The following is a 24,081-nucleotide window of genomic DNA, read 5'->3' as shown; positions in this document are numbered from 1 at the left end:
TTGGACTTGAAGACATCCAAGTTGTAGTAAGGTGGGAAGCAGGCAGACGGAAGAGAGTTCCACAGTCGTGCACTTCTGAGAAAGAAGCTCTGCTCATGGAATCTACGTTTGGATTTAGGCACATATAAAGAGTGGGGAAAATTATTGATAGTAGTTTCAGCCAGACGGGTGTTATTCGTGAAAGATTGGCGATGGGGGATAGAGATTGGAGCTCAGACGAGCACTTGCCATGGAAATAACGATAAAACAAAGACGGGCTCGCAACGTCTCTTCTGTGGGAGAGAGGCTGCAGGGAAGAGAAAACGGCATCCCCAACTAAGCCACGAAGTATTTTGTACTATGTCAAGGCAGGATAGGCTGTTTTTAGTAGCTCCTGCTCAGATGTGGCAGAAGTATTCCATCCTTGGACGTACTTGGATTTTATACAGATAGAGAATTGCATCAGTAGTGAGATATCTTCTGGAGCGGTAGAAGGATCCCACCATTTTCCCAGCGTCCCTGGCAACAGACTTGATGTACGTGTTCCATTTCAGGTCAGGAGTAAAGGTCAAACCCAGAAGCTTGTCAAAACTTGGAGCCTCCCCAAGACGAGAGCCATCCATTTCAATTGATGCTAGATGGGGATCAGAGCATTGATGATGTAAAGATAGAAGTTTGGATTTGGATGCATTAAAAGTGACCAGCAACCTCTTCCCCCACTGTACCACGTGCTTAAGATAAGAGGAGAGAGAATGAGAGAGAAGTTTGTCATTTACGACCTTTGATGTGTTGCCATAGATGGTCGTGTCATCAGCATAGATGTCAACGAATGATTTAAGTATGTGTTTTGGAAGATCATTGATGTAGATCAGGAAGAGAGTTGGCCCAGGATGGACCCCTGAGGGACTCCAGCATTAATACTGTGAGCCTCTGATTTCTGCCCATCAACCACTACTCTTATGAACCTATCGGAGAGAAATGATTTAATGATTGAGAAAACATTTCCAGTTATACCGTAGCTGGAAATCTTGTGAAGTAGGCCCCTATGCCATACCTTATCGAAGGCCTTCGATATGTCAAGAGCAATTGCCCTGGAAAGGGAGCCTTTGTCAAGAGATTCACTAATCCTATGAGATATAACCTTTAGCACATCTGATGTAGATCTTGCAGAGCGGAAACCATGTTGCATGTCACTAAGAAGGTTGTTTCTGTTGAGGTTGTTGACTACTTCTTTATTTAATATGGATTCCAACAACTTACTCATGACACACAGAAGACTTATTGGTCTGTACTGAGAGGGAGATGACTTTTCACCTGAGTTCTTAAATACAGGGCATACTGATGAGGTTTTTCAGGGTGTTTGAAAGGACTTCTCCTTAAGGCAACGCTTAAACAGTTTTGTAAATATGGGATCAAGTTCTGGCAGGAGCTTTTTCAGCACTATAACTGGAATGCTGTCAGGGCCAGTTGCTTTACTGGAATCAAGGTTCTTGATTAACCTGGCGACCTCACGCACAGATATTTGTATGTTGCATAGCGTGTTGTCTGTTATAGGAGGAAATGCAGGAAGTTGATGGCCAATGTCGCATAGGGTAGAATTAGCTGCAAAGTTCTTGGTAAATAGTTCGGCCTTGTCTGATGCTGACGAGATGACCTCAGGTCCATTGATTATAGTTGGGATAGAACGCACGCTTCTGTTCAGGATCCTGTTTGCTACTTGCCAGAACTAATGGGAACCAAGCCGCTGCTCAGCTACTTTGGATTTAACGGACTGAGCATTTTTTATTACTCTTTTACAGTGGTTGCTGGCAGTCCTGAAATCAACTTTAGTCTAAGTACATCTATTACGTTGGTAGCTATGGAAAAAGTGATTTCTGTGCGCGATGGCAGCAGAACATTCAGGGGAGAACCATGGCTGGCTTTTAGGTTTTTGTTGGAATTTTTTGGATTGTATGAATCCGTCTATGCTTACAATTAACCATTCGGTCAGGTCCGATACTATAGAGGACACATCCTTTTTAAACATGGAATGGGGAGGTAGGTCAGATATGAATGTACGGAAGCTATCCCAGCCAGCCAAAGAGTATCGATATACAATGCAGTACAGTATGTGGCTGTAGATTGCGCATCTTCTGCCACAAAAATTTCATGAGCATACAACCCTTCGTGGGGTATCCATAGTCTGTGCAAGACTGACAAAGCCTGCTATATATATATATATATATATATATATATATATATATATATATATATATATATATATATATATATATATATATATAACAAAATAAAATAATTTTTTTTAATTAGACCCTTGTCTTATTTTTCTTTTATGATTTGAATTCTTTCCTCTTTTCCTTGTACCTATTTGCGGATTATTCCACGAATTTCTGCCTTTTGGATTATTTTGCACCATCTTCCAATTACACGATTTCCTTGGGTTTTACTTGTGCGAATGGAAATTTAACTAACTTTCTTGGATTTACATTTTTAGATATTACCGCCATTGGATACTTTACCTTTCACCTGACTATCCATTCACGTGAAATCACTTTTTTCTTCACCATATTCCCTCTGCTTCACTTTTTGTTATCAAGTAAGATCTTTGACTTACTTGCAGTTTCATCAAGTACTTTTGCATGCACAATCCGATCCCGCATTTTGCTAATTCCTACCCTCTGATGAGAAGGAAAGTATTTCTTCGAAACTCCGCGTATTTAGGACTATCCACTTATTTAGTGTTTCTTTTTAAAATTAAATATGTTTTGAACTCTTTTTCAAAGTGTTTTTTAACATTTAACTATTTGCGCTTATATATATATATATATATATATATATATATATATATATATATATATATGAAGAATGAATACGTATTAAATACGTTTTAAGCCAAAATTGCAAAACTCTAAATTTATAAAATAAACGAGTGTTTATTTTTAAAGAAATATATTTCGGAGTAAAACTCACTTGTCAATTATTTGTGTTTTTTTTCTCTTTTTCTTCGTCATAATGTCGAGTGGAAGAAAGTTAAATGAAGAGTCCACGTGATGTTTAACTGCGGGTTTTTTTATGAATACGGATAGGTAATGCGTTGTCGCGCGGTTTGAAAATCTGGATAGTTTTTTTTTTATTTCTGTCCGTTTGAAGAGCTGACTGAAATTTGAAGAATAAATACGTATTTAATACGTATTTATTCTTCAAATTTCAGTCAGTGCTTCTAACGGACAGAAACAAAAAAACTAACCATATATATATATATATATATATATATATATATATATATATATATATATTCCACGAAATGGCTGTCTTGGAAAGGTGTTAAAACTTAAAACTTTACAGACCCTTTCATTTCTTTATATCTATTCTTTGAGGTTAAACACAAAGTGTAAGTTTGATGGAAGTATTTCTGTGGAACTGGATTCTAACTTGGCATATCTTGGCTTTTAATCCGTATTCTAAACCACACTATCGTTACCGTAAACCACAGTACCACAAAATACCTTTATACTCTCGTAATATAATCTCAAGGTTTAATAGTCTGGTAATTACTTCCAGGGTGTGAATATTGGCGCCTCTGCGTTGATTATTCACAATATATATATATTTCACACACTTATTTATCTATCTATAAAAGTGAGATTGTGTATGCGTGTGTGAGGACATTTCCTGGTTTATATACTCAACAGATTTCTGATTTACAGACATAAAATGTCGTATATAAGGTATACAGACATATGGAAAACGTTTAAATCGGTTGTCATCCGGACAATAGTTTGCTAAGGAGTAAAAATTGTAAAAATCCGTACGTGGATGTCGTAGGATTTTTGTTTCCGTTTGCTAACCGTTTCACGAATACGGATGCGTGAATCGTTCACATTACACATTCATTGTCTTAAGGACATATAGGTTCATAACACTTTTTTAAACTGCGTCAAGCTAGGTTAATGGATATAGTACCTGATTTTGTTTTGGTTTCGATCTCAGTTCGAGTATTTTTTTATTTTCAAGAAGTAAACTGTTTAGAAAAAAAAGTATAATATTCGCATGCATATGTCTCAGTTTCTGTATGGATTTAAATATAATATTTATGCGCATTTTACGATTGGGCAACGCCTGGCGGCCTGCTAGTTAGCAATAAAACATGTCTTTGTTTGTACCTAGTTAAATCGAACATTTCTTGATTAATAATAGTTTGTGCTTTATCATTCGATTAATAAAAAATGACACGTGTCATCTGATAATATTCCAAAACGAGGCCATCGTTTGATTTCTTTAACTGATTGTCATCCGTTTTTATCAGAAACGATTAATAAAGTCGTGATTAAAGAAACCGCATGGGTCCGATTTTTTCAAAACAACATGGAATCATGAAAATCGTTTGTGGGAATCGAAACAGGTGGAAAGAGATTGAGGATTATAAAAGGCTCACAGGGTCTGAGTGCACATTCAAAGCTCGAATCGTCTACAGTGATATCCTCCTTAGGTAAGCTCTCTTCTTTTCTGAGATCTATCCTCGTATCCTTTTCGAAGGCTTTATCGGTTGGTCCGCCATGATTAAGATTTTTTTTTATAGAATTTTCAACGATTAACACTTATACTGAATTAACGTCTCTTTATTTGAAACGGCTCTAGACTTATCTAGAAGAATCAATCCATGTAGGCAGGTCGTCGTGCTTATACGTGCAGCTGCTCCTATATAAATTTAAACACTGTTCATTATATACTGTTTTTTTTAGTTATGCTATTGATTTTGTTTACATATAAAGAACTCACACGGGTTTCTATAATTCAATTTTTTGGGACTATAGTCGGGTTATTCCATTAATCGAATTTTTTAACATCTTAACAGTCTTTATATAATTAAAAATACGACGTAATCACGTTAACACCCCGGTTCCCGTTCGATCACCGAAATTAAGCAACGTTGAACCTGATCAGTACTAAATGGGTGACCATTTGGGACTTCCAGGTGCTGCATGTGCTCTACGCTAATCTTAGCATTGTTTTGAGTCATCCTAGATTCTCCTTGCCACTAGACTCAAGTAGTGCCGATTTAGGAGTAGTGTGGTTGAAGATTGCGCAACCCCTGCTTCAAAATTACACGCGCAGCTGCCACTGTATGGGTATCCTTTGTCTTTGGAGACTAAAAGGAGGCATCGGTGTAATTTGAGTTAGATATATAATGTTTACAGCCTGTATTTATTATTTGTTATTTAATTATTAAAATACATTTCCAATTGTCGTTTATTTTCTTAGTAAATGTTATTAATGGCATAAATTGTAGTGTGTTTATGATATGTGTCAATTTCTTTTTTTTTTACATCGAGGTCACCACTTATCAAGACCCGGAAGCCACTCGGGGATAAGGGTTATTGCATGTACAGTAATCAATGTGATAGTATCGTAGTAATCGTTAGTATTGGAGATTTGATAAAGTGTCTGGCTTAAGGGGGCGGTTTATCAGAAATTTGTTTATGCTGGACTTGAAGATATCCAAGTTGTAGTCAGGTGGGAAGCAGGCAAAGGTTAATCTTACAATTTTCATCTCCTTATTTTGATTATTAGTTTAATCATCTGTAATTATGAAATATAATTATTCAAATGCTTCAAATAAAGCAATATCACCAACATATTGCTTATATTAGTTTTTACAGTGGTTTACTGTATAAGTCGTATAGTATAGGCTTATATGTGCAATCAATGCGTAATTATCATTTGATTCAAGGTAATTTAAATATAGCAATACGTCTGACATATATTATCGCTTATATCAAATTTGGACAGTGTTTTTATTTATCACGAGTATAGGTGCAAGCAATACCTATCGCTGCCACGCTTCTGTTTTTTCTTGCTTTTAATAATGTTGCCATGAATATTTTCTAATTAGATCGTAAAGAGTGTTATCATCTACACTGATAATCATAAACTGGTGCTGTTTAAATATTAACCTTTATCACTGTTTAAGCAAAGTGCTACTTCTAATATATTTTTTTCTTAATCGTTATTCTTCTATTATATTAATTATATGATTTTCTTTTATCATTCAATGTTGTGATAGCCATTTATTTCCACCATTTATTCAGAATTACTATCTGATCATCCTAATTTTTCACAATTACATGCGCAGCTGCCCCTATACGGGTATCCTTTGTCTTTCGAGACCGAAGGGAGGCATTGATGTACTTTAAGCTAGATATATAACGTTTACAAATACAGCAGCATCACTAACATATTACTTATATTAATTTTGCACAGTGTTTCAGTTATAATTCGAATAGTATATATATATATATATATATATATATATATATATATGTGTGTGTGTGCAATCAATCCGTAATTATGCGCAGCCCTTGTCTTACAATTACACGCGCAGCTGCCCTTACAGGGGATATCCTTTGTCTTTCGAGATTGAACGGAGGCATTGATATATCCGAGGAAAAAACTATTAGAGTAGTAAACTTTTTACATATGAGGATCTCAGTTTTTTTAAAAATTATGTTTTATCATTCTTAAACGAAAATTTACAATACAGTACTTTGCGATAATTTCTAAACTAACTCTTTCTTATTCACTAATCTTTTGTATCGTGGTGAAATGTCGCTTAGTTTCACGAATAGTAACAATCTTGGACGCATGTTAGACATACCTTTCATTATATCATGTTTAATCTTTAAACATTGTAACATTGTCATGGTTAAACACTTATAATGAATAGACGCATTCTCATTTTAAACGCCTCCAAGCGTATCTATGAGAGGCAATTCATGTCCCCAATACGAAATGACAATACTTAACTCTGAAAGAATATAACCGCTAATAATACATAACATTAGCAAGGCGCCCGGCGTAGCTCGGTCGTAAAATATGCATACATTTATGCAGATTTCGCATTTATTATTACAGCCAATCCTCTACTGAGTGTTATATTGTACCTAATATATTTAAAAATAAAAAAAAGAAACTCAGACATGTGCATACGAGTATTGGGGTTTATCTTAACAGTTCACTTCTTGTAAGTAAAAGAATACTCGCGATGAGATCGAAACCAAAACCTAAAGACAGTGAATCAAGTACGATAACCATTAGGGCAACTTGTCACGGATTTAAAAAGTGTTTTTAAAATACTTATTTTTAAAATCAAGCATCTGTAATGTGAATGATGCACGTATAAAAATGCGATCACCCCCCCCACGTACCAACTTTTTAATTTTGACCTCTTAGCAGCAAATTTCAAGTCAGTAGATAAAAACTCCGTTGAGTATATAGGTTAAGAAGTGTCCTCACAACACATTCTCACTTTTATTGATTTATAAGAAATACATAACTTTTGTCATCTCTACTTACCTATGAAGGCACTTTGTCTCTGTGTCTGTATGTTCGAGTTCGTTCCTTATGGACTCCGAATTGACAGAGCTTATTTCTTTGAAATTTCACAAAATGTACATTATGTGTCTGGGAGTATTTTTAGATATGGTTTGTATCGCAATTCCTCTAATAATATTAAGAATCGATAATCGAAAGATTCCAATTAAAGAAAGAACAGTTCGATTTTGAACTAACATTTTACCATATACCCATATCATATGATATATATATATATATCATATATATATATATGATTCGACGTTCTTTGTCTTTTGTTTTGTATTATCCGGTCAGGCAAAATTGTCAACGTAATCGAACGTCGCCCGTTAATTCAGTTTCTCTCTTTTTTGTCCCTTCTTTCTGTTTCTTTACTTAATTACGTCTTTTATTTGATTTTTTTTATTTAGTCAATTTAAGAAGTTAGTATTATTTCTTATGGATTGTTGACAATGCGTATGGTATTGAACACAAAAAAAGTAAAATATTATTTCAAAACAAAGCCTGGAAAAATAATGGATTACATAGAAAAATGCGAGCATGAAAAGTAATATGTTAAGATTAAGCTTAGAAAAATTCAGAGATTTAAAAGCAAAACTGTATTCTATATCATGACACCCCAGCAGTGTGTATCAAACATCACGCCCATATAAAAACAATGGCAAAATCGTTTCGGATATTGGCTGAATTTTTGGTTCAGATTAATGTTTTTATTATGTTATTAAAAATGTATTCTTCATATATAATTCGTGTATTTTTTTAATAATACCAAAACATTCATAAACAATAAAACAATTGTTCTTACTTTTCTTCGTTTTTATTTTCAGCCATCATGATGAAACCTTTTCTCGTCTTTCTGCTCGTGGCCAGTTGCCAGGCTATCGAACTTTTCGATAACTCAGGTAATTAAAAACAGACAGCAAATATTTGCAAAATCATTTCATTTTATTTTTGAATTATTAAGTTTTAAATTTTTAACTTGAAGGGAAACATTCATGATTAAGGAGATTGAGTTAGAGACACGAATAATTTTGCTAACAATAACAATAAATAATAATGACACGTGTTAACAAGATGTAAGTAATAACGACTAAGACGTTGCAGTTTTCTTTTACAGAAACTGAACTAAAAGCATTTAAGTTAAAATTGGAATGCAGATTCAGGGTCGCTTTTGAAATTCAAAGCTAAGTATTTTTTAACACGTTATGAGTTAGTAGACGAATTGGAAAATATACATTTTTTCTTTGTTGTTTAATGATTGATTGTGTAAAATAGCACTGCTTTTGATGAATAAAAACCAGAATAGAAAAAACTGAAGAGCAAACATTGTGACCAAGTAGCATGCACCTCCTATGTTTAGAGCTCTAACCGAGAGCTGACTGTATCTACTAAACTAAGTGTGACAGTAATATAATATTGTCAGCAATAAAAGTAATGAGAACGTTTTTACTCTGTTCCGTGAGAGACGTTATCGATGTAAATTAGCGGCATGGGATTACATTGTAAGGCATTAAGCATTTTAAAATTGAATAACTTGTGTCATAAGCACTTATTAAAAATCATAGGAAGTTGGGTACCGATGAAGGTAGATTCCAAGACTTTTTAAATCAAAGATAGTTTAATAATGTATTTTTAGTGTTATTAACTAGGGTTAGTCTTAAATTGAAGGATGCGTTTATGTTTTTAATACCGTAATAATGAAACACTAGTGTCTGTAAATATCAAACATAATTATAGTAATAATTATGTTAGCCTCTTTAAAAACTCGGTTTTTATTTGAAGTTGAAATTGAAATTCTAAGTTGAAATTAAATTCAATTAAGCTCTCATGCATATATCATGATGTTGTAATCATAAGATCACTCTAGCCGCCTATACATTTATATAAATGTTAATTTCAACTGCATTTCTCGCAGTTAACGTTTGCTGTGTAGTTTGTTCCTTGATAATGGAGTCAGAGATGGCTTCATGGTCGGATTCGAATCTCCCGATCGGCTATAATTGTAACACTTGCACTAACAATCCCCGAAAGGATAAAGCACTTATGTCTGTAGGTATTAAAATTATTATAGTAATTATATAATTATAAACACACACACACATTTATATATATATATATATGTATATATATATATATATATATATATATATATATAAATGTGTGTGTGTTTTATTATATTTCACTTCGTGTATGTTTAGAAGCAATGGATATTAAATATAACTACAGAGCATATATAAAGATCATTTTTTTCATGCATCTCTTGCAGCATGTAAAAATGTCGGTTAACTTTTAACAGATCCGTTTAGTTATGTAGAAACAATCGTTTATTATTATGTCAGTACCAATCTTTCGGGCATATTCTCCTCCATTATTTCTGAGGAGTACATGCATGAAAATAGTCGGTATTGGCATAATAATAATCGTATGTTTCTGCATAACAAAAATCATCTGTAAAAAATGTACCGAAATTTTAATATACTGGAGGAGCGGTTTTGCATGAAAAATAAATATTTGGATCTTTGGATATAACTATACTGTTATTCCTTTATATATATATATATATATATATATATATATATATATATATATATATATATATATATATATGTGTGTGTGTGTGTGTGTGTGTGTGTATAAATATATATATATATATATATATATATATATATATATAACTTTGTTTTAAATTTAGAATTGTATGTAACCCAGATAAACATCATAAACTATATTCTCGTTCATTTGCAAAACTTTAGACTTCATTGTATGACATTTAAAATCATTATATTTTTTCTTATAGTTATAGGCTATGACGTAGTTAAAAATGTCGAATTGAAGGACCTGGTAAAAGTTGCCGAAGATGAGATGTTTAAGATGTTAACCAAGGAATATCCCAACGAAGACCCCAAGTAAGTACACCCAATTATAAGACGCTAAACCTGAACTCTAATCCCTACGCTCTGAAAATACGCAGAACAATTGATAATCATAATCTTCTTCTATATAATGTTTAATCCAAATATCCAACTAATAGCATGTATAATTTTTGTGTGCAATTTTAAAACTAATATTCCGTTGGTAAAACCTCGACTTCATAAATCTAACTTATAACATGTAATCCGAATATTACTTACTACTTCTACATAATGCCTAATCCTAACCCTAACTTTACGTTTCTGAAGTTTTCAGATAAAGATTAATAATTTTATGTTTTATATTGATCGGACTACTTTCCTGATCTCATAACGTTTCGGTCGATGTAATATGCAACCTTCCTCGGGTGCATCTTGTCGAACCCATGGCGTAACAGATAAAGGACTAAGTTAAATTCAGTTTGAAGCGCCACCTTTCTGCTGGTTCTAAGGTTCAATCCTCAGTGATCACGATATTAAATAATAGAATTTGAATTGTTTAGGACGTCTACCCGTCATGTTACTTGCCTGGATAAAATTAAGGGTTCTGTTTAAAATTCCATATAAATCCAAGAGTTCGACAGAAAACTTCCCGATTTTGATATCAGAATATAAGTATTTGCGGAAGTTTAAAACAAATTTCAGAATTCAATAACAGTCATAGGAATAATATTTTCGTAAATTGTCAACTAAAACTATAATAAGTAAAGTATTTCTTTCATTTTGTCAAACAATTCGAGGTTCAACATTTACACTTCGCTATGTGTTGGATATTTATAAGATAAGTAATTTATGTATGTCCCTATAAAATTAAGGTTATCAACTTTGGCTGCTATGTTTTCCGTCGTGATGTTTAAGAGGTTAATGAAAGCAAAACCCTTGAGCCAAATTCATGTAAACAAAATAAATTCGTGTTCAAGTTGATGCTATTCAATTAACTTACCGGTTTTCGTCTTGTGGAACTTTTTAGCGTCGTTTCGTTATTTCTATTTTTTGTTAAAACGATTTTTTAATTAAAAAAAAAACGTGTTTGATTTTTATCAGAACACTTTTGTTGATTGTAAATTAATTTCGTTGATTGTAAATTAATTTCGTTGATTGTAAATTAATTTTGTTGATTGTAAATTAATTTTGTTGATTGTAAATTAATTAGAAGAAATAAAAAAAATGCATTTTTCCTCTGAAATTTTTTGTGAGAAATCTGCAAATTTGTTTTCTATTTTTTTTTCAGGATGCTTCACGAACTTTCTCATCAGATCGCCCTCCTTGTTAAAAGCGAAGTCGATACCGCTTTGGCTCTCGTTGAAAATGGTTCCAAGATGGCCATGAAGGTAAAACGAATTCAGTTATATCGCATGAATTAGTATTTTTTATGTATTCATATTTCATAAACTATATAAAATATATATTATTATTATTATCTACTCACTAAGTATTGGCTCTTTAATCGCAAGTGGAAGGCTTACAACAATCAGGCGTTGCTAATACTGTAATGTAAACATCTGTTAATTAATTTTGAGGCGAGAATCCTAAGCGTTTGAATTTATATAAACTGCATAAGAACGTAATTCAGTTTCAAACAATTACTGGCTCTTTCCAACGTATGAGTAAATGTTCGCTTGGAGCGTTTTGCAATAATGTAGTCAATCTTTAACTGACGTCACCCATCATATTGAAACTGGATAAAAAAGAAGCGAACACCCTGAGAATTTGAATTTATACAGGCTACGTAACGTGAGTCCTAAAGTGATTGGGTATAACTTTGACGCAATCACACTGACCAATGCATGTCTTTTTTTGCAAATCCCAATACAATTCATGTGCGATTTCTAGGTAATCAATTTCTAATGCCCAGAAGCAATTATTAAATATATTCGCTTATGTCCGATTTGCTTAACAAAAACAAAAACAAAAACAAAAAACCAAAAAAAACAAACAAACAAAACAAAACAAAATCAAAACAAAAACAAAAAACAAAAAAAACAGGACATTTACGTGTTAACGTTTTATTTCTTATCTTTTTTGTATCAGCTGACCCAGAACATGTTGGAAAATCTGAAGAAAGCTGCTTCTGATATGGTTGATGGTTTGGATTCCATCCCTGAATCTGTCAAAAAATTCCTTAAGGACTTCACACGTGATGCCACCGAGATGGAAAGTAAGAATGCGTTTTTAAATGTTTCGCATGAGCGGCAAACATTAGACAGAAGTTACAATTACGCCTGAGAAAGAAAATCATATTTAAAACGGATTAATAAAATTACTATTACTCCTGTCACCTTTAATTAAATAATTAAAATGTAAAAAAATAAACAAGAATATAGTAAAAATTCAAATAAAAATATAATGATGTGTTATTAGGTTGGTGCAAAAATAATGTAGTTTTTTGACGTTCAACTTCATATCAGAAAACGACATAATTTTTGTACTATTCATTCTAAGATTCCTTGACTCTACTTAATTCCGAGATTTTGTCGTAACGAGTAACTTCCGTAAGATCTTACTTAAAAAATAAAACAAAAGAAGAGGCATAAATATATGCACACACATGTGCATAATAAAGATAAAAATACACGAAATAAATAATTGTAAATATATCTATGTGAAACACCTAATAATAATTATTAATAGTAAAATATTATAACAATAATTTAACAATAAACATCTCTTCTACTGTTGACATACTACTTCCGGTATTAGACATAATATGACTCGAACGATTGATTGTACATATTAATAAAACATTGTTTTTCTCTTTCTGATTCATTTTATTTAGCCAAATTGTTTGCCGCCATTTTTTTCTGTAATACTAAGATAAATATAAATTCGCAAAGTTCGTTGGTTTAATATTTAAATTTGGATGTGTAAAACAACTGAATTTTTCACATAAGGCTAAACAGAAGTGGAAAATAAATATAAAGCTTATATAGTTTTTAACATGTTTTTTAACATACGCACATCCAACATTGCTACAACATAAATATTAAAAATATCCGTAATTTTATATGACTCGTGTTATTTCAAACGAAATATTGCTGTAAGGCTTCGCTGAAAGAGGTTATTCAATTTTCTTGGAATGATTTCGTATTATTTAGCCTCTTATAGTTCAAATAGTCCAAATAATCCACATATACAATCCCTCATCTCAAAAATTGTGAAATGTAATTCGAGTTGACTTGTATTTTTCTATTTGTTAATCTCAAATGTTTGGTGCAAGAAGGACATGAAGAGGTCAAGTAGAAATAACACATCTTCAGGCAACATTGGACAATCTATATATCTATAAAAGTGAACGTGTCTGTCTGTCTGTCTGTGTGTCTGTGTGTCTGTCTGTCTGTCTGTGTACATTTCCCTACGCAATAACTCTGTCAATTTTTAGTCTATAGACTCGAAATTTGAAATACCGGGTACTGAGATTTGGGAAAATCGATGTGACGGGTGTCAGCTAGAAATTTGGCTGTTAAGGGGTCAAATTTCAACGATTTGACCTTTAAGAACTCTACAAAACTCCTCCGACAATTTTTGGTCTAGACACTTGAAATTTTAGATATAGGTTCCTTGAACCTGGATCTAACTTAATAAAGTGATTTGAGCCCGAAACTATAAATTTTAAGGGGTCATAATAGGGGTCAAAGTTTAAAAAAATTAACCATTTTTTTGTTTTTTTGCTTTTTTTGCACAGCATACACCTCCGATTAAGAGGTCAAAGTTCAACGATTTGACCTTTGAGAACTCTACCAAACTCCTCCTACAATTTGGAGTCTAAACACGTGAAATTTTATATATAGGTTCCGTGGACATGGATCTAACTTAATAACTGGATTTGAGCCCCAAACAATAAATGTTAAGGGGTCATAATAGGGGACAAAGTTAAAAAAAAAGACGTTTTTTTTTTATCAGCATACAACTCCAAACACCCGGGCAACGCCGGGCACCCATGCTAGTGTTTTATAAAAAAGAAAAACTTATGAAGTTCATGTTCGTATTTCGTTTTCTCGGTGTCAAATAGCTTGAAGCGGAGGTCATCTTTTTATGTGGATGACTCTGTGATGCTGGAAGGTTTTTATGTTGTTTGGAAAACGATAATCTAAATTGCATCAAAATGTTAAAACAGACGCGTTTGCCGATGAAAAGCGAATCAGAATATCCATTGCAGCAATTCACTTGAAGAAACCCAACGAATAAAAAAAAAACAACGAATAAAAACCGAGAACGCATTACGTTTGGAGATTCCTCAATGAAAATCAAGACGAATTTCCTTACATTGCTGGGTTACGCTGAGAGCAAAGTCAAGAATGTCACATAGATGCATATATATATATATATATATATATATATATATATATATATTCAATCACTCTGATGAGTGGTAGATGACGAAATACGTGTAAGTGGATAATTATAATTAACTATATATATATATATATATATATATATATATATATAGTGGGTAGGAGAAAGAGAGAGAGAGAGAGCATTATGGACAAGAAAAAGTAATATTTTATTATACATAGATTTATTTGCCGATGTAATAAGGAAAAGCTACAGCTATGAGGCGGTATTATTTGCTCTCTATACGTCGGTATTGTGAAGTCCAATACTTCTCAGCAAAAGGCCTGACGGCTAGGTTGCAAATATTTCAATGAGACATATATATATATATATATATATATATATATATATATATATATATATATATATGCTTAAATATGTATGAATAGAAAAATCCATAGGAAAAATATATAAGTGTTTATATCTTTTGTGTATTTATTTCCTGTGTGTTGACATGTAGGAATACAAAAAGTCTTTTGAAAATAAACAAGAATGTTTCCTTCAAAAGCACATATTTTTGACCTATCCTTCGATCTTCCTCAGTGTGAATGATAGAGACATGAGTGTACCGGCAGGGTTAGCAGCAGGAGGGGACACGGCTATAGCCATTAAGGTAAAGATCTATTTGAATATGACCCTTCCAACATTTTTGGCTTGGAATGCTCAGCAACTTGTGTGGCCTCTATTCAAAACTAAGTCTTTCATAAAACTTTTAATTGGACACCCACGCATCCCACGAACATACTCGCATATGTGAACATACATGCATATACACTCGCGCACTACCACATATGCTTTTCACGTACCCATACATACACAGGATACGCACACACACGTTTCTAGACGTGCGTACATATACAGCTGCGGATTGATGAGCAGATGTAAGTGATAATCTAAGTGGATGCTAAGTAGAATCTTTTTATCAAAAGCTTATAGGTTGAGGGTTTAGACGAGGTCAAAGGCACGCTGTTGTCTGGATGGTTCACACACACACACACACACACACACACACATGCTTATTTATTTTTTAAAACGCTACTGTGGATTTCGTCGATTGATATATACAAACGTATAATGTTAAAAAATAAATAAATAAAATAAAATAACTAAATAAACGGAGAATATTTTTTATGTTGATCATCATTTACGTAATTATTTCTGCCTATTTCATATATATATATATATATATATATATATACATATATATATATATATATATATATATATATATATATATATATACATATATATATATACATTTTTGCAGTTTATGAGGATAATAACTTAATAACTTGCGGTTTCTTTTTTTTATTACATTTTCACCCCAAACAAGGCAAATTGCCACTTTGGTGTAGGGGGCTGCTATCAGGGGAAACATCTGCTGGGGTACTATGTAGGGATTTGGGCAGCAAGATGTTGGTTCACGTTGCACTTGAACTTATGCATGTCAGTACAGTTGGGGAAGCAGTGACCTGGAATGGAATTCCAAAGTCTAGCAGTTCTGGGGAAGAAACTACTGGAGTAGAAAGATCTTTTACATCTAGGGATCTCTACAGTGTGGGGGTGGGATTTTGCAGCTTGTCGGGTCTGTCGAGGGTGTTCACGTCGTGGGGGCACAAGTGCTTGCAGTTCGTCAGAGAATTTACCATTAAAATACTTGTAGAACAGGCAGAGGGATGCAACGTTTCGTCGATGGGACAGAGGCTGAAGCTTAGATGCCAGTTTAGGGCCTATCAGATTTGCTACTCTCTTTTGAACCCTGTCAAGGAGCGAGAGACTAGTAGCCGATGCACCAGCCCAAATATGACAGCAATACTCCATACATGGGCGAATGGTGGCCTTATAGAGGTACAGGATACTTTCGGGTGTTAGTAGTTGTCTAGCACGGTAGAGAGAGCCCACCTTCCTCGCAGCGGCCCTGGCAATGCCCTCGATGTAATTGTTCCAGCTCATGTTTCCTGTGAACGTTAGGCCAAGGAGCTTGAAAGACGTACTCTCAGATAAAGAGTCGTTGGCCATTGCTATAGGTGGTAGAGAAGGTTTCTTGTAATTATTGAATGAAACCAGTTTAGTCTTGGCGGCATTGAACGTGACCATCCATGTTTGTCCCCATTCCATTACTGATTGGAGGTCATCCTCTAGTGTTTCATTTAATGCCATAACCAGCAAATTCTAGCATTGCTAAAAAAATATAATTTGCTGATTTTTTTCTGTCCTCTGATGAGAAGAATGGCAAGAATAGTATTCTTTGTAAATTGTTTTTGTTTTTTTGAGTATTCGGTGAAATAATAAATTTAATAGTAAATTTCAACTTACAGTTTTAATTTCTTTTCTCTTATATATACATGCATACATATATATTTACAAATATGCAGTACACACACACACACACACACACACACACACACACACACACACATATATATATATATATATATATTTATTTACCAGTGGTGAAAAAACCGGACTAGAGTGCTCAATGTGTAGTCAGAGCATTATAGAGTCCATCTATGAATTCTGATTATGCTAGTTGGATTTTTCCTCTCTTTGAGGATTTTCCTCTAGCTGAAACAATTTGTAAACTCATTCTGGACTCACAGTAATAAATTTCCTATATATATATATATATATATATATATATATATATATATATATATATATATATATATATATATATATATGTATGTTTGTGTGTGTGGACTTTATTACACATTCGTTATTTTCATTAACTTATGATCTGAAGAAGTCTGAATCCTGATGATATCAAGCGAAGAAAACTCAACTAAAATTAACGAGGTGTTCATGCTTAATAAAGTTACGGAATAAAAATGTCGATTAACCGAATTTCTTTGCTTTTCAGATGCTGGTGTCTTGGATCTTTACATGGATGACATTTTTGATTACATTGTCGACAGAGTTGTCATGAGGGTGAGACTATATTTCGAGTTGATCCACCTTTTTCTCTTCTTTAAAATCATTTCTTGTTTCCCACTCTTAATTAACACTCATATATCGTTCAATGATTACCTTACGTGTTTATAGAAATGAAAATTCTATATTTGTGTTTTGGAAAAATGAAATCCCTTTGTATTTATTTGTTTGAAGTTGCTGACGCGATGTACGAAAAACCTTCAATCAGTTCCAGACTTATTTTCGTATGGGCATTGATAATAGTACACACATGCAGCTTTAGTCCCCTTAGAAGTGATCTCCTTTGACTGCAATGCACTTGTTTTACTCTTCCAACAACTTCTGGAAGGCCATCTAGAAGTCCTAGTGTGTGTATCAATGACCCTTGTCACAACCTCTTTGATCTCCTTAATCGTCTTATAACGACAGCTTCTAACGTATTTCTGTAGCACAGGAAATAAACAATGGTCACAAAGAGAAAGGTATGGACTATAGGGACGGCGAGAAACTGTCTTGATGTCCATTTTGGTAAAATAGTCTGTGACAAGGATAGAGTTGTGGACTGTATCCTTAGGATTAACTTCGCGCAAATCTTCCGCAGCTTGGAATCACTGCGATTAATTGTGGCACAGTTCACACACTGATATAAAACTGTGCACTTACTGTCTGTACAGACATACGATGGTCTTTATCCATGAAATACTTTATTTAGTCAATCAACTTTGGTGTTCTGATTTCCTTGCTCCACTCACACCTCTCATTATCTTTTACAGACACTCTGCTTTCCTTGAATCTCTTATGCCACTCGAAAACTGATGCTCGATTCATGCAAAATTATCCAAAAGCAGTCTGAAGCATTTAATACGTTTTTTTTTGGCAGTTTTCTAAGTTTAAAAAGAATCTTATTGCATATCCTTCTTCAAAAGTGTCGTCACGTCGAGATTGCGTTTTTAAAATTCACCAGCTGTGACAATTAGGCTTAAGGGTGTATTCCAATTCATCGATTCATTCGAATCGGAAATCATAAAAATTGGTCAGTCATCTCATAAGATGTATAGCAATAACATCCTGAATTTTCAAGAGTCTACGACAAATTTTAATTCCTGTAGAAAAATGTCTGGAAACATATTTAAGACACATCGTATATCTATCTATCTATCTATCTATCTATCTATCTATCTATATTTTTTATCTTTCTGACTTTCTTTATATACCTTATATTTATTGTTTTTCTGCTTGTCTGTTCGTTCCATTTTTCTCGGAATCTACTGAGACGATTTGACTGAATATTTCCCTCTTACTATGCACAATTATTAATAAAGATTTACTCACCTCGATATCCCATTTAATTAAGAGGTTTTCTCAAAACTTACTGGGCTGATCTTGATAAAATTTTGTATGGACTTTATAATTAGCAATAAACTAAATTTGATGGTATCAATTCGATTCACTGTTTAGTATTAATAGGAATTAACCACCACAATATCACATTTGCTCGAAAACAACTGTGCCAATCTGGTATAAATCATGTATAGAATATGATAAGCAGAAAAGAAGCCGATATTCTGGTATTCTAGGATTGATAGGAAAATATGTAAAAGTGAGCGTAAATTATAATAATATTCAACCTTAAATTTGACATTCTAAGACGATGGGCTATTACTATTATCCGTTTTTATTGGGCTAAAATCTAGAGAGATAGATATAGAGATAGATAGACAGATAGATATATAGACAAATAGACAGGTAAATAAACGGACAAACAGATATATCGTATCATTCGGATTTACACGAATTTACGTAAAAAAAAATGTTCGTTTCGTTTTTTTTCTTATTGAAACTTCGAGCCAATTTGAATAAATAAGTTAAAACTTCTCATCAGAAAAATTTGCAAAATGAATCCGAATGATCAAATAATTTACTGGTCAAATGCTATATCCATCGAAAAGCTAAAAAAATATTCTGACATTTTTATCAGTATCCATACTTCAATCGAAACAAATAAAGATCTCTCTATCTAATATATGCATGAATCAAAGAGTTTCAAAAATAAGGGAGGTAATTCTCATCGCTTATTGTATCTCAACCCACAATAACCCATAATCAATTAAATTCAAAGAAATTCAATTATTAATTACCTTTTATTAATAATAAAATTCTAAACAATATAATAGAATGAACTCTGACAATATTTAATGAAAGATTATTAATAATTTCGAATTTAATAAAAATGTTCTCGAGGTTTCCTCTCGAAACTTTGCAATATTAAATATCATTTTTGTTTATTATTTTTCCATTTCATTTATCTTTTTTTATCTTTATATTAAATCGCAGATGGAATGCGCCGCCGTTGAGCGCCGTGATATCTGAGGTCAATTGAAGGACATCCAGCCAAATATTATCATATTATTTCCTTCCTATTAAAACTTCGTAATATAATTTTTTTTATTTATTGTTGCTTATTACTGTCCATTTTATTTATTGTTTTTATTGTTATACAAAATCACAGATGGAATACGCTGCCGTTGAACGCCGTGACATCTGGGGTCAATTGAACGACACTCTGCATCGTATCATTGGACATTTGAGCGGCAAATTCAGTGATTTGAAAGATTTCTTCCGTAAATCCATCAAAGCAGGATCAGAGAAATTGCAACCTCATCTCATCAACATCAAGCGTATGGCTCAAGACGTAAGATAACTTTTTTGTTTTTGTAAACGTACCCGGCATTGCCCGGATTTAAATACTCGAAAATGTTCTAATGTATATTACAGCAACTACATAATACATTCGAGTCGATTCTTGGAACTCTTCTAAAACCTATTAAATTACTTTTAATTTTTTTTAATTGAAAAGAATATCATCACTAAGATATTTTTTTTATCCACCTTCAACCCAAAATAAGGCACATAGTCATTTGGACGTAAGGGGCTACTAATTGGGAATGGGAATATACCAAAGAAAAATTAACTAGATATTGGTTTACGTTGCATTTGAACTTCTGCATATCAGTACTGATTGAGAAGCAGATAACTGGGAAGAAGTTATTTGAGTAGAAAACCTTAATGGCATTTAGGGACCTCAACAGTGAAGGGATGTGATTTTGCTGCTAAGCGGATTTGTTGGGAATATGTACATCGAAGGGGCACAAGTGCAACGAGTTCATCAGAACACATTCCATTAAAATATTTGTGAAACAGGCACAGGGATGCAACATTGCAGCGATGGGACAGGGGTTAGAGCCTAGTTGACAAAATAGGACCTATTAGATTGGAGACCCTTTTTAGATTCTGTCCAAGAGGGAGCGACTAGTGGTTGATGCACCAGCGCAGGTCTGACACCAATACTCCATACATGGACGAATAATTGCCTTATAGAGGTACATGATGCTCAGGCGTGAGCAGTTTTCTAGCACGATAGAGGGTGCCCACCTTCCTCGAGCAGCCTTCACAATGTCCCCAATATATTTATTCCCGTTTATATTTCCTGTGAATGTTAAGCCGGGAAGTTTGACGGTAGGATTCTGAGGTAGGGAGTTATTTGTCATGGATATCGGTAGTTGGAGAGGCGTCTTGTAATTGTTAAAAGGAGAACAGCTTAGTCTTACTAGCATTAAATGTTGTCATCCATTTATGTCCCTATTCAACTACGGTCTGGAAGTATTTTTCTAAGGATTCAACCATTGTCTTTGATTTATGTACATCCGTTCTCCTCTCCTGCGTGTTACAGAGCAAATATACCACTCCCGGATTCAATATTATCGGGGAGGTAATTGATGAATATCATGGATTAATTAATAGTGGTTTAAGGATCGACCACTGAAGCACTCCCGCGTTAATGTTATGCGGCTTAGATGAACGTCCATCAATGGCAACCTGGATGGTCCTCTTGCCTAAGAAAGATCTAATCATATTTAATATTCGTCCAATTATACCATATCATTTGATTTTTATTAGCAGCCTTTTATGCCAGATTTTGTCAAATGTCTTGAATATATTAAGGGCTACAGCCCTGGCTTCACATCCATCTTATCCAGTGCATGGTATATGCGTTCAGAGATGACGTAAAATATCTGCAATTGAACGACATTTCTTGAATCCGTACTATTTGTTATAAAGATTAACTTTTGCAAGGTGGTGGACTAGTGCTTGATTGATTTGCGTCTCAAAGATTTTAGCGAGGAAGAGACTGATAGGGCGATGATTGAAAGGGTCAGTCCTTTCGCCAGAATTCTTGTACATTGGTACTACAGAGACCATCTTCGAGCAATTAGAGAAGCAGGATTCAGTAAGGTATTTGTTGTAGAGTTTGGAAAGTACGGGGGGGGCTAGCTCAGTTTAGTATTTCTTTATTCGTATAGAAAGGATAAGATCAGACCCACGCGCCTTGGCGATGTCTAAGTTTTTTATGACACCGTGGACATGAAAAGTGGTGATTGTCGTTTCTGCCTGCGTAGCGAAATTTGGGAGGGAGTTGTTTGTTAGCTCTAGGGTAGAGTTGAAGGTAAATCGCCGAGCAAGTAGTTCTGCCTTTTTTAGTGGATGAATTACTGATTGTCCTGTATTCACTACACTATTATATATGTTCCAATAACCACTTATGTACGTATAAGTGTATAAGGCAAGTTCTAGTGATTGAAGAGCATTGAGACCACCATCATCCACCCCCGCCTCCGCTGGGTAAAACACACGGGTGGATAATTCAAGGCTCCCCAAGAAATGCTATATGGAGAATTGACCATCAGTACGAGGCCACGAGGAGTCTTCAAAATGCGCTACAAAGACCAACTCAAGCGCACCCTAGCTCTTAAAAACATCGTCCCGTTGTCGTGGGAGAAAACTGCCAGAGACAGGAAGACATGGAGAGATGTATCATACCATGGCATCGTGGACTTTGAAGAAAAGAAGAGAAAGAATGAAGAAGCTAGGAGGAGAAGAAGAAGATAATATGAGAACAACGGCGCCCCTTACCCTTCGTTGCGAACTCATTCTAGACTCGGACTTTACAGCCACATCACACATAAACATCCACCCTAAAGATAGAGGACTAATGACAAACGACGGGACCCAATATTCGTACACGAGTAGGAGCCGCAGCCAACGACAAAGATGATAATTTATATATATATATATATATATATATATATATATATATATATATATATATATATATATAAAATCTACATCTACACTTTAAACAATGCTTAAAGCAAACTATATTAACCGTTTAATTTATTAAACTTTATTAGTCAGATTTCCTGAAAGACAATTTTACTAGATTGTATTAATCTGACCACATCTGCAATTATTGCAGTAGCGATAATTTGAATGCATTTGCTGTTTTACGTTGAATTCATTTTCTTGTGTTTTTTTTTTCCTGCAGCTCATTGCTAACATCAGCGTTGTCAGCCAGAATGTTGCCCAGCAGGCGCTCGAGTTTTTCAAACCATTCTCCAAGCAACTCGGAGATCTCTGGACCCAACTCGTCGAAAAAATCCACGCACGTTTCCACAATTTAGCCAACCCTGACTCTTATTAACTTTATTAACCGCATTTCTTTTTTTTTTTTTTAAATATGTTGTACTGAATATTCCTATCAGAAATAAAACTAAAATGAAATTTATTCCTGCATCACGTATTCTTATTTCTAATGATGTTTTTCTTTATTCTTAGTTCAATTTCAGTTTATCATTTTGTAATAAAATATTTAATTGGCACAAGAAATTTCCAAGTAAAAAATGTCATAAAATAACATTAGTTATGGATATGAACAAACTGCATACACACATATCTATCTATCTATCTATCTATCTATCTATCTATCTATCTATCTATCTATCTATCTGTCTGTCTGTTTCTCTCTCTCTATATATATCGATATATATATATCGATATATATATATATATATATCGATATATATATATACAACTATTTACTGTAATAATTATTAAATACCTACAGACACTAGTGTTTCATCCTTTCGGGAATGATCAGTGCAGGATGTCACGTTAATACCATATATATATATATATATATATATATATATATATATATATATATATAAATTCGTATTCCTGTCTGCTTGTTTGTTTGTTTGTTTGTTCACAAATTGATTAATATATATACTAAAATCCATTACTTTATCATATTATTAATTCCTATATATACTATGGTTATTGCAAAATATAAGATTAAATAGGTGACGTCATTTTCATATTACATTAAGGAAAATCGACTTTATTAAATAGGGGTGTATTGTTTATAGTGAGATTATTATTGTAATTGTTCTTATATAAGTTTATTATTTAAATTTTAATTATATTGATAACATATTTAATTTAATTTATTTTTACCGACATCAATTATTTTATGAATCGGTTTGAGTTATTTCCCTTAGGCACGGACGTTGTTCTTTTTGTTTTTGTTTTCTTTTTACGCGGATATTAAAACTAAAAACTTTCAAGCATTATTTTTGGAATTAGTTTAAATAAAATAATTTCCGTGATTTCGCAATTAACGTTTTGGTCCAGTGAATTTTTATTTTAAAATAAACAAACATTTCAATTTAACTACGATTAT

General features: G+C 33.4%; 1 protein-coding gene across 1 annotated transcript; it reads left to right on the top strand.

Annotated features, from left to right (window-relative positions):
• Positions 1-8,168: 8,168 nt before the first annotated feature.
• On the top strand, positions 8,169-23,124 carry LOC145278353 (uncharacterized). Its single transcript, XM_080130645.1, has 7 exons — positions 8,169-8,252; positions 10,148-10,256; positions 11,491-11,590; positions 12,291-12,417; positions 17,452-17,519; positions 20,011-20,193; positions 22,885-23,124. The coding sequence occupies exons 1-7, from the start codon at positions 8,183-8,185 to the stop codon at positions 23,038-23,040; spliced, it is 813 nt and encodes a 270-aa protein (XP_079986771.1). The 5' UTR covers positions 8,169-8,182; the 3' UTR covers positions 23,041-23,124.
• Positions 23,125-24,081: the final 957 nt, after the last annotated feature.

This window comes from Euprymna scolopes, chromosome 6 (assembly GCF_053919585.1).
Source record: "Euprymna scolopes isolate OS-2025 chromosome 6, ASM5391958v1, whole genome shotgun sequence".
Lineage (NCBI taxonomy): Eukaryota > Metazoa > Mollusca > Cephalopoda > Sepiida > Sepiolidae > Euprymna > Euprymna scolopes.
Note: the sequence above shows the minus strand (reverse complement) of the source record. Positions and strands in the feature narration are given on the sequence as shown.

Coding starts and splice junctions, on each gene's coding strand:
- LOC145278353 (XM_080130645.1), top strand. CDS start 8,183: ATGATGAAACCTTTTCTCGTCTTTCTGCTCGTGGCCAGTTGCCAGGCT. Junction 11,591..12,290: donor GTTCCAAGATGGCCATGAAG/GTAAAACGAATT, acceptor TTTTTGTATCAG/CTGACCCAGAACATGTTGGA. Junction 17,520..20,010: donor TCGACAGAGTTGTCATGAGG/GTGAGACTATAT, acceptor ACAAAATCACAG/ATGGAATACGCTGCCGTTGA.